The following is a 12,334-nucleotide window of genomic DNA, read 5'->3' on the forward strand; positions in this document are numbered from 1 at the left end:
GATCCTGACTCTTTGGAGCTAGAGAGCAGAACCATCTGTTCTCCTTTAAGGCCTTCTGCATTGAGCAGAGCACAAGAAATTCAGGCTTTAAGAGGCTTTCAGAGTACTGGTTTTGTATTTCTAGTTTCTAAATTGAAGATTTCCTTAAATATTAAGTTTTGCTAAATAATTTTTCCCACAGACCTACTTCCTCTACCCCAAAAGCCTGTCCTGGGTGATTTTTAGAGATGATCTCTTTAGAAAGAAAAGTCTGTGCCTGAAAATGTCCAGAATCATTCAACTTCCAGACCACTGATTTTCCAGCCTTAGTAAAACATATTTTCTATTTTTAGAAGTCCACATTTATTTGTGTGTTGAAAATTCATCCTTTGCTGATCAGTTACTCCCTCTGCCCATTTGATCTCCTCCTAACACCTAAAATCAGTTCTGTTCCTGTTAGGTGAATATTCACACTAAGTTTTGAGTTTTGAGGGTGGAGACATACTCCCTTTTCAAAAGGAGGATTGGTAGCAGAGAAAAAAACATGAAATTTGTTGACCTGAATTTATTTAGCACCACTGAACTCTAATTTAGGTAATAATGACTCCTATTATATCATGTGTTGTTAATTTCTGGATGTTGGAAAGTGAAGATGGTGTTTCCAGGGTTACATACAGTTCTGACTGAAACCATTATTTTTATTATAATTATTTTAAATAATGATTAAATATTATATATAAAAATATTATAATTAATTTGTTGTCATTTTTTGGGTATAATTTGAATATAGTGTGTCTATCTCATGTACCTAGCAAATTTAATCATTCTTTGGGAAAATATTTTCTCCAAGTATGTAATTGAAGTGAATGAAAACATATAAATCATTCCACACCAGACTTGTACTGGCTTGTCTACGCCAGTGTCTGCCAGCAGCAGATATGTGGGAAAGACTTCTAAGAATTTTCTTTTGCCTCTGGCAATTTATGTCTTGAAAACTCTGAGAAAAAAGTGGTGTCTCATGTTTAATAATTCTGCATGGATTGTTATTTCATGGCTTTTTTTTTTTGCTCGCTTTTTGAACACATGTGAGTGAGTAGCCCAGAGATTTTCTCAGTTTAATGATTATTTTGTTTGCTTTGGACCCTGTGACTTTCATGTGAGGTTCCTCTGTCAGCAGGCATTTTGGACACTTGGTATCTCTTCCCTTTCTCCACAACACTCAGGACTTTTTAAGTCTGCATATCCCACAGCAATTTCTGTTTTCCAGGCTTAATAATCACAGTCTTTTTATCTCTTCCTTTGGAGCCTTCCTTCTCTAAATACTTCTCCATCTCTGTTATCCCTTTTTTGAAAAGGGAGGATCAGCATGGTGAATGATCCCAGAGAAGGATCCCACATGAAGTTACTGAAGAATAATGGTGTTCCTCTGGTTAGATCTCTGCTCTTTCCCTGGTGGTTCCCACATTGATGCATTTTGTTGACCTCCACTGTGCACTGATGTGATATTTTCATAGGACTCTCCTCAGTGAGTCCCAAGATCCATTTCTGAGTAGCAATTGTCAGCTCTCAGTCTATAATTTATGTGGAAAATTGATGCTGTTCTCCATATGCATCAATTCAGATTTATCTGCATTGACTTTCCTTGGCTGTTCTACTGCCCAGTCACTCAGTCTTTTATGGCCCTTCTGCAGCTCTTTATTGTAACCCCTGTCTTTAAATCCCTGAATAATTGAGGAGATCTGCAGACAGTCATCCCATCCTTATCCTCTTCCCAAGCTGTTCAAGAACCAACCAGCATGGATCCCTGCTGGAACCTGCTGTGGAAACCTATTGGTTCCATGTGTTCTCTCTGTGTACAGTGTGTTCTCTCTGTGTTCCATGTGTTCTCTCTGTATACAGCTGTATAATCTGGATTTGCTAAATCCAAATTAAACAGCTGTAATTAGCCCTGAAGAACAGAAAACACAAAGTAATTTGTGATAAGAGGGTTAAATTCTTACTGTGGCCATAATGTCACTCCTGTGGATTGCTGCAGAGCTGTTCTGGTGCTGGCTGTCTTATCCTTTGACAGGAGTAGACTAATGTCACTGTCATAATTTCTGAAAAATTCCTTTGCCAGGATTTCTTCTCCTGGGAAGCTGAGAAGTCTCAGAAAAAAAATTATCTGATTGCTTCTCCTGTGTTTTGCTGCTTTGGAATGGGATGGAGATTGTTTATCCAACATGTGAATTGTTGTAACTTAATGACCAATCACAGCCAGCTGTGTCAGGACTCTGGAAGCAGTCACGAGTTTTTCATTAGTATCTTGTTAAGCCTTCTGTCTGTATTCTTTCTTTATTCTTTAGTATAGTTTTAGTATAACATTCTTTAATATAATATCATAAAATAATAAATTAGCCTTCTAAAAACATGCAGTCAGATTCATCAATTCATCCTGGGGACCCTGAAAATACCACAGACTTAAAGTATAACCTTTTCTTTTTTTATTCCCATCTTAGTCTATTTAGCTTTTCAAAGTTAGTAATTTCAGAGATTTAATATTTTAAAATACAGAGATTTATAAAGGACTGCCCATCAAGATCCTTGGTACAGAATGTAGATAATTTCAAGTAATATTCTGTATGGTTTTGTTTACTATGAGACTGTTTTGGCAGTTATTTCTTCTGAGTTCAGTGGGCCTCAGCTGTGTGAGTGTAAGCAGCTCTGAACTGCATCAGAGCTGTGTGAGTGAGCAGGCATTTCATGGACAGGAAGGCCAGAAACAGAATTTTCCTGCACTTACAGGCCAGACAGTCCATGAGATGAAAGTCAAAGCACGAGTAATGTGTGTTTATCCTCAGACATCTTGTTTCTGCCTTAGTTATTACCTTTCGGGCCATTTTTAGGTTTTTAATTGACTTCAGTCAGGCCCTTCTGAAGAATTTGAGACAGTAATCCAATGGTATACATGAAGGAAAAATCACAGTTCCTGGTCAGACATGGATAAATATAAATTATAATAAGTTATAGAGTTCAGTGAGGATATGGAAATAAATAAGAACGGTAGTAAGTATAAAAATCTGAATGATGGTTTACAGTTACACTGTGTGAAAGGAGTTGCTGAAAACCATGGAACAATGGATATCAACTGATAAAATTAAGAAGATTTTAAGATTTTTTGGTCAAGGCTTGGAAGTTTTTGTATTTGAAACTTCTTAAAAAATTCCAGGCATGATGTAAAAAATATAATGATGGTAGCAGACTACATTTCTTGAGAAAGTAATCCCGCAGGTAATTTTCCTCATTCCTAAAAATTTGCACTCATTTATAACCTGAATTCATCTGGTTTTCACCTCTGACTATGGGGTCTCATTACAAATTTTTAGACTTCCAGACTTTATTTAATCATCAGTTAATTCCATTTTTCATAGGCCCAGACCTTAACCAAAATGAACCAAACCTGAATTTCTGTGAGGATCAGAGCTATTAGCTGATTAAAGTCTGATAAAGAATAAAAGTCCAATAAAGAATTAAAGGCTTTTGACACTGCTGGTGTTCTGAATTCCCTATCCCACTGCCTGTTTAGCCCTCAGGTCACTGGTGGCTCTGCGCCTGGTCAGTTCTGTAACTTCTGCCCAGCACCCACACTTCCAGTGCTCTTACTTCTTCCTTTTTTATTGTTTTAAGCAAGGTTTTTATTCACATAGAGCAGCAGAACCTGATGTTTCTAGAATATCACGCTGACCAGCATGTGTTTAACACAGAATTCAGAAACAGGCAAAGCTGCCTCCTTTCCTTTAAACCCTTTCCCTAGAAACATTTCTGGTGTGTAACCTGTGCTGGGTTGGGCTGAAAAATAAACCTGAATCTCTGGAACTGTGTGTGCATGGAGCTTGGAAAGAATGGGAGAGTTCCCATCCTGCCCACAGCGTTAAACTGGAATGAAATGTGTGCTGGTTGTGGCTGCTGTGCACAAGGCCCTCAGTGAACACCTGCATCTCAGCCTGGCAGAGTTGCAGCAGCCTTTGCAGATTTTCACGTGAAGAACACTGGCTTGTAAGCTGGGGGATTTAAATCAGCTGGCAGAGCACCATCTGTGGAGCAGCCTGTTCACTAGTGCACATCTGCAGGGCCTTCAGCTGAGTCAGTCCTGTATCATCAGCCTTGGGGGCCCCATTGGCATCTTCTGCTGCCTTGGACTTCTGACTTATGCTTTAATGCTTTTCCCAGCTCCTTCCTGCGTCCCCTCAGGCCAACAACTTCAAATACCACTCCCTATCCCCCCTCTGTATTAAAATACAGATTCTTAGTATAATTATACTTCAGTTCACTTTTCACTCAATGATCTCCACATTTTAGCTACTCATTAATATGTTTATTATTTTAAAGCAGTGACCCCATCCTCTGGATATTTACTTTCTATTAGTATTTGAAGCAAATATGTTTTTTCTTGATATGTTAGGAAAATGATCTTTAGAGTTTAAATATACAGTTACAGAAGTGTTTGCCATTGATGTGGTTTAGAGCTTCTCACAATATTTTAAATGATGACCTTTAGAAATGTGGAGTATTTCTGCCTGTTGCAGCAATTGGAAATGGGTGTTGTTCTGTTACACAGCCCATTTTACGGTGAGGCTAAAAGGAAGGAGCATAAAGCCATGTTTTCCAAAGGCAGCCGTGTGAGCTGGAGCCGCACCTGCTGGGCTGCCTGGAGCAGATGGCCGGGGCGCTTGGGCTGCGCTTGGCACGGGGAGGCGGCCGGGCCGCTCCAGGTTTGACATCATTGCATTCTGCTCACAAACGTGCGGCGCTTTTCTAGAATCCATACGAACGCATGTGCTGACATCACTCCCTGTCTGCCCATCGCCTCCAGATTAAGAAGCACCTCCCGAGAGCACAGCGCTGGCGGTGCTGGTGTTTTACGTGACTGAGTTTCAGCCCGCAGCTGGGCTGTGTGTGGCTCCCCGAGCGCATCCCGGCACCCTGGCCCCTCTCCGGTGGTCACTGGGAGGGTTAGGGTGCCCTGCCCCACCCACACTGTGGCTGTTTCATCGTTCCCAAGCAGACTGCATGTACAAGCAGTTCCATCGGCTGGGAGGCCGATCCCTCTCCGCTAGGGAGCCTGAAAGGATGCGGCTGATGTGCTGCTGATGGAACAGCCAGAGCCCAGCAGAGAGCTGACGGAGGGCGGCAGGGTGGGAGCCCGACCGTCCGTCCGTGCTCACCATTGGTTTCTTATTACGGCATTCATCCCCTGAGAGGCTCCCGGTGCCCAGGCACCCCCTCCTCCTCCTCCTCCTCCTCCTCTTTCCTTTCCTCCTGGTGCTCCCAGCCCCCCTTTCCCACTCGTTCGTGGCTGATGCTGAGCGAGCGCTGTTGTCGGAGCGGGATTGCAATGAGCTCATCCTTTTCTCTGTGCAGCCTCACAACTGCCCGGGCTGTGCTGCCCTTGCTGCCGCTCCCGGCTCCCGCACACCCGCGCTGGAACTGAGCGTCCGCAGCTCGCCCTTGCTCTGCTCCCAGCCCAGCTGCCCCGTGCTCGTTCCCTGCCATTTTCCTGATTTTTATGTCCTTTTTTAGATCCATGGTTTCTCTGGTTTGTTTTTCAAATCTCCTTCGGACTCTGGCTGAGCCAGCACGGTGGATCATATTTTTCCTCGATTCTTAGCAAAGATGCTTTTCTTCTCCTGAGAGGCTAAAGGGGCGTTGCTGGAGCAGCCATCCAAACCCATTCCAGAGACTGGAGGCTGGCTCTCCTAATCTTGCACTTTTGGAAATTGCCGTTTATAAAGCCTGTTCTTCTCACTCTGGATTCTTACTACTTGCTGCTCATGGAAGAAGGGGTACCTTGCAAGAGCCCGGCTGCCAAGCTCACCCCACCTGCCAAGAAGTCCCAGGACATGCACGACGAGAGGAGCAAGTTGGTGAATGAATACGCGTGTCGGGTGCTGGAACTTCTGGGCATGGGGCATCGCCTCTTTGTGCCTCGGCTGCTTGCGGTGAGATCACCTTTCCATGAAATGAATTCCTTGGGAATTTGCCATTCTCCCTCCCAACCCTGCCTCTGCCCCCAGGAGGGATGAGGGGGCTCTTGTTTTTTCCTCTCAGCTCCTCGTAATCCATCTCTTAAGCAGGGAGTCCTTCTTTCTGATGTTGGCTCAGCAAGGCTGGACACTCGTCCTGCTAATGGGGACCAGTGCCACTCCTTAAGGATCATCAGCCAGGGCTGAATCTTAAAAAAACATCTAAATCCCTGAGTGCTTTTGTTCTCAGTAATGATTCCAGATAAGCAGTGTGCCCAGTCACCTTCTAGGTACTGATGCCAAATGCATTAATGGTCAGCATTTCAGATTTTATACTTTTCATATCATAGGTTGGCTTTACAGACTCGTCATTTAAAAATCAGGCTGTGTTGATGTATTTTGGCTTTTGGCTGTTTCTGTGTTTGGTTTTGGAAAGGCAGTTGACAGTATGTAAAAAAGTTGAAAATTATCTGGGAAATAAATTGTTAAGGGTGTTTTCATCCATCATGGCAAATGCTGTCTGTGTGGGGGGTGCCTGCAGTTGGTGTGCCATGCTATGGCACAGAGAACACGCTTTTCTCATTTCTGCTGCTGTACAAAGCAGCCCTAAACCCACAGAAGGGTGGCAAATCCCGGAGTCAGTGCCTAGACCTGGCTGGGTCTGCTCAGGGTGCTGTAACCACGCCTGGCTGCAGCTCTGTCCCTGGCCTGGCACACCAGAATGGCATTTCTGTGTGATCCATGGGAACACAGTCCTTTCCTGCTCCCCCTCATTTCCTGTGGTGCCTTTCCTTTATTCCCACACCCATAATGTGGTTATATACAGTGACATGTCCATTTTTTTCATCCTACTGAACCCATCTTGGTGCTGCTCAGGATCCACAGGAATCCATGTGCTCTGTGTGTTACAACCTGTTCAGTGGTACAGACAGCGTGGGTGCTTGGAACATTGTGTCCCTGCTCTGGGAGATGCCACATAAAAATCAAAAATTCACATTACTACAGTGCAGCTGCATTTGGGGATTTACGGTCACTTGTAGAATTGAGTCTGGTCCCTGATGATGCAAGGTTTGAGCTGTTGGGTGTGTTATCATTATTCCAGTTATCTCCCAGAGTACCAAAACACTCATCCTGTCGATGGTTTTTCTTGGGCAAGGGCTGCCAAATCACCCTGAATTGTGCTGTGATGAGCTCTAAGGAAAGCAGAGACAAAACCACCCAGCTCTTTTTCACTTCACCAGGTTTTGTATCTGGCCCATGGGGAACACCAGGCAATTTCACATCCCTTATCTTCCAGGCAGGTTGGCTTTGCTGAGTGGCATAGTGTTGTTTATTAAAAGGAAATAAAGAGTGTGAAAAAGGTAAAATAGTACAAATTGTGCTTTGTGTAATGAGAGAGACTTGACTTGCAGAGTCAATGTGATTCCCTGTCAGGTTTTATTAGTCAAATATGCCTCTCCTGACATACAGGCCTTTTGACACACACCCTTCTCAGAAAGGAGAGACTGTGTTCTGGTAATATTTCAAAAATGAGACACGTCTGAGGACCAGGAATTTGATCAGAACTGAAGATCCTTCAAAGCATCAGTGTTTCTTACAATGAAACACTTTTTTTTTTTTTGAATGTGCATAGCTTCTTTCTCTGCTGTGGTTTTGGGGATAAATGCCTGGGGTGGGTAGAGCATGTGTCATTGCAGTATTAGGTGATAAATACAATTTATGCCAGTCTTAGAAAAATTCTGATCACCTCCTACCTGAGCACACTTCTGGGCAGGTAGAACAGCACCAGTTTTGGGAGGTTTGCTCCCTTTGGAATGACCCCGAGTGGGTGAAGCCAGGAGATTTTCTTACCCACTTGCATCAGTTCTGTGTGTGGCAGAGTGAACTTTGCCATGTAAGTTTGGAGCTCCATAGAAAGGCAGGGCCTGAAGAGGGATTCACTGAGTGTGCACAAGAGCAGTGCTGTGGTTGTGGATCCCAGCTCTCCACTCACAAACCTTGAGGTTTTCTTTCCCCCACAACATTTTTGTACCAACATGTTACAGAGAGCATGGATTTCATTTAGGAAAAGAAGGGTTTGATAATATAGTATAAAAAAAGCCAGCACAAGAGTTTGGTGTATTGCCCTATAAGTGTGTTCTGATGTTACTGCAGCACAGTTTTGTCCACCAAACTTGCCCAGGCCTGGAGCCTGAGTTTCTCCAGCAGAGAAGGTCAGGGGATTTACATTTCCTGTGAAATGTAAATTTCACTGAGCAGCCCTCAGCTCTGTGGCTCCTGTCAAAGGGCAGCACAGAACAAAGTCATGCAGCAAGCAGCACTGCACTCTGGGTTAGCAGGAAATAGCTTGTGTACCTTGGTCTTACACTGTGTATCTTCTTTAAGAAGTTAAACCCAGAAAATTTTTATAGGAGTTAAGATCTGTGTGTTATAGTCAATAAATAACAAAATATACTTTCATATAACATATATTATATCTATACATTAGTATTATGTATATAATATAAATAGATATTATCATATTATATATAATCCATGCTATATATATTTATGGAAATAAATACTGTATGTATATAAACGTATATACATACATTTATGTATAAATACATTTTTGTGAACATATGTATGTTTGTGTATACATATGTATATAAATATATGTATGTACATTTGTACATTTTCTGTACATAAATAATATGTTTATGTGTATAAGTGTATATACACTTATATACATAAACATAAATATCATATTTGCTTGTAGGTATATAAACATATACATTAGGTATATAAACATATACATTTATTAATATATCTAATAATAAGTTTTATATTTATGTATATAAATACTGAAAAATTGGAGGATACTTACAAACATTTTTAGTGTCCCAGAAGCAAATTTAATAGTAAAGCATGGTCAGGTTCTTTTCAGACTTCAACATCTTGGCCTCATTTCTGACACGTGTTCAATAAAGTGTAAAACAGGTGGTTTATGCTCACTGACATTCTACAGGAATCGAAATTTGTACCTAAAATTCCATGGAAATAAGTAATTTTCATCTGTTTGTACGAAAGAGGAAGAACTAAATTAAGGATGTGCAGTGTGGTTCATCCAAAATTTCTTCTGCTATGTTGGTTCCCAGGTGGGAATAGGAGTTTTGATAGAGGCAGTAATAAATGAAGCAGCAGGATTAATAATTGAAGACAGAGAAATTAAATTAAAGAAAAAATCTAAGGCTTTTCCCTTTGTCTTAATCAGTTTCCTAAACATTTTGGTAAAAGTAGCAGGAACATTATTTACTTTAAAAAAGGAATTAACATTGTTTAAGTCTCTCAAATTCTGTTCTTGCTTTTTGAACGTTTGCTGTTTTTCCAAACTTTACCTTTAGATTTGAAAGCTTTGCTAATACTTTTGGGAAAGGGCTTTTCCTAATTTTCAGCTCATTCATTTGAGATAATTTTATGACTATATTGAAATACTTAAGTGATGTGGGAAGAACGTTTGAGAACATATTTAGTCAAACCCACCCTAGAATGCAAACTGAGCCTTTGGGTCATAATTCTGACTAAGTCTCTTTATTTGCTTGGGTTTGAAAATAGATTTTAATCAAAAATATGTTGATTTAAAAATAACATCTATAATAATAAAAAACTTTCCTGAAGTTCACAAATGCAATGCACCTGCCAAACTTTAATGATTAGCTCATTAAACTTACAGATGGTTTCGTAAGAGAAATCAGCTGTTTAGAAATCAGCTGTTGATGAGTTTCAGGAGTTGAGTGACTTCAACCAAGGATTTACAAATCTCTGCCTCTCAAACAGCTGCCAGAAGTTTCCAGAGATATATTTATAATTTATTGATTAAAGTCACAAAATGTCAAGAAATGTCAATCCTGGGATGTCAAAATTTCTATTTTTCACTTTTTTTTATGTGATTTTAATAGTGAAACTAGTATTTTGATGAACAGATGATTTTAAGGAAATGGAAATATTTTCAGTGAAGTAGAAGGAACTGACATGCCTGGGCTCTATCACTCATTTAACCAACCTTTACAATTTGATGGTTTGCAGTTTTCATAACTATAATCTTAGTTGAGCAAACTCTGTTAGAGAAGTTCTTATTTCCATGATCTTATGGGATTGTCTTTGACTACAGATTTTTCAGCATGGAGACCTCAAAGCTGTCAATAGTTTCAGTTTAATAAATGTAATTTTTTGGGGACTGTTAAAAATAGTACTATAACAATGATTCAAGCAGAGGCCTGGGAAAATTAAATCTGATTTGAAATGTTTTACATAGAATTGCTGTAAAGGAAGGGAAGAGGAGGGCACTGGATGTGCAGGAGCATCCTAAGAAGGCAAATTGGCCAAGCAATTAGGAAATCTGTTTGAATTGGGTAGTGATGGCAGATACCAACATCGCTGAGAACAAAAGAAGAGAGATGAGCTGGGTATCAAAACAGAATTTTTTCCTAATATCCATTAGATTGGACATTAGTAAAAATTTCTTCACTGAAGAGGTGCTCAGATACTGTAACAGGCTGCCTGGGGAAGTGATGGAAGAATTCCAAAGCTGTGCAAATGTGGCACTTAAGGACATGGTTTAGCAGTGGACTTGGCAGTTCTGGGTAAGTGCTTGGGTCAGTGATCTTAGATCTTAGAGGGTTTTTCCAACCTTAAGGATTCTGTGATCCCATGAAACCTCTACTGCTTTTCCACCACTGCTATCCACTGAACTTCCCTGGAAGCCCTTTGGGTTTGGAAGAGGTGCTGGGCGTGACCAACTGCTCTCACCACACTCAACAGCTTCCAACAACCAGCCCAGTGATCTGGCTTTAAGTGTGGCAAGAGCATTCACAGCCTCAGGAAGACTCATCCAGGGGAAGTATGTTGGATGGTGGATCTAATTCATCCCATACCAACTGCCCCAGCTTTCTGTCAACACTTCAGCCTCATCAGATTGGGCCTCAGCCAAGTTGTGCAGCTGCCAATGATTGTGGACAGGATCAGATGGGATGGTTTGTAAAGCTGAACATGGACAGGATCAGATGGGATGGTTTGTAAAGCTGAACATGGACAGGATCAGATGGGATGGTTTGTAAAACTGAATGTTTCTCATCAGCACCCCCAAGGCAGCTCTTCCTGGGTCCCTGTAGTGATGACCCAGCATCTTCTTCAGCAGTCAACAACAGGAGGATCAAACAAATCTTGAGTGAACTCAATAAGGAAAGAAAAGAACAGAGCTGGACATGGACTTTGGAAAAGGGCCTGGAGTGACAGGACAAGGGGGAATGGCTTCAAACTGCCAGAGCACTGGGTTAGATGGAATATTTGGAAAAAATTCTTCCATGTGAGGGTGATGGGGCCCTGGCATAGGGTGCCCAGAGAAGCTGTGGCTGCCCCTGGATCCCTGGAAGTGTCCAAAGCCAGGCTGGATGGGACTTGGACCAACTTGGTCTAGTGGAAGGTGTTCCTGCCCATGGCAGGAGGTTGGAATGAGGTGGCCTTTAAGTTCCTTTCCAGCCCAAGCCACTGTGGGATTCTCTGGATTCCACTGGATAACAACATAATTAAGAATCAAACTTTAAACCGACGTGTGTGTAATGTACCTACTGTGTGTAATGAGGCAAAAAATGACACTGGGCATTTGTTACTCATGAGAAAGGAGAGGAGGCACACATGGAAGTAAATGGTGGTAGTGGTACATGAGCAATTAATTCAGCAATTAACCAAAATTAACCAAATTAACCTTAACCAAAAGTGCCTGTGCTGCTGCTGAGGTATTTGCAGTTATACACATTTCACAGTGTAGATCTCCACCATATGAGTACCTATGTTGACAGAGTTTTGTTTACTCTTTTCTGGGCTAAAACCCTTGAAATTCACATTTTTGAAATGATGTTCTGAATGTCTTGTCAGGACCTTCCGTTTCTGTGAATCATTGAAAGGAACTATCCCAAAGCTTGGGATTTGGTACCTTCTGAACTCTTGGTGCAGGTGTCAGTAACCTGGAGGATGGATACATTTGTCCCTGTGAACCACATGGCTCTGTCAGGGACAGGAGTGGATTCATGGTGAATGTGTAACATCTTCTGGCCTTTTAGACTTGGCACCACTGAGAGGTCCAGGAGCATGGGAGATGTAGAAATAAACATGTAGAACATTTTCTGGCGCAGTGTTCTTTGAGAAAATTGTGTCACAGACTTCAGCACATTGACTTGCTGATGCCTTGTATGAATCATGTGCTTCTGCTCTTCATGTCTGTGACCATACATACATTAAATATATATGCTTTGTCTTTTTAAGGCAGTACCATGAGAATCAGTAATGGTCTAATGCACAAGCTTTCCAGGAAATGT

The 12,334-nt window shown here is 41.5% G+C and overlaps 1 protein-coding gene across 7 annotated transcripts in view; it reads left to right on the forward strand.

The window, feature by feature from the left end:
* RABGAP1L (RAB GTPase activating protein 1 like) overlaps positions 1-12,334 on the forward strand; it is a 227,286-nt gene that overhangs the window by 155,582 nt on the left and 59,370 nt on the right. Inside the window, exon 1 of one of the 7 annotated variants that reach the window (XM_059854590.1) lies at positions 5,701-5,957. The exons of the other annotated variants lie outside the window; for them this stretch is intronic. Within the exon in view, the coding sequence (XP_059710573.1) occupies positions 5,790-5,957 (168 nt within the window). The 5' untranslated portion in view covers positions 5,701-5,789. Of the gene's footprint in view, positions 1-5,700; positions 5,958-12,334 lie in introns of those variants that run through there. 7 annotated transcript variants of the gene reach the window in all.

Source organism: Haemorhous mexicanus, chromosome 9 (assembly GCF_027477595.1).
Source record: "Haemorhous mexicanus isolate bHaeMex1 chromosome 9, bHaeMex1.pri, whole genome shotgun sequence".
In the NCBI taxonomy this organism is placed as follows: Eukaryota; Metazoa; Chordata; class Aves; order Passeriformes; family Fringillidae; genus Haemorhous; species Haemorhous mexicanus.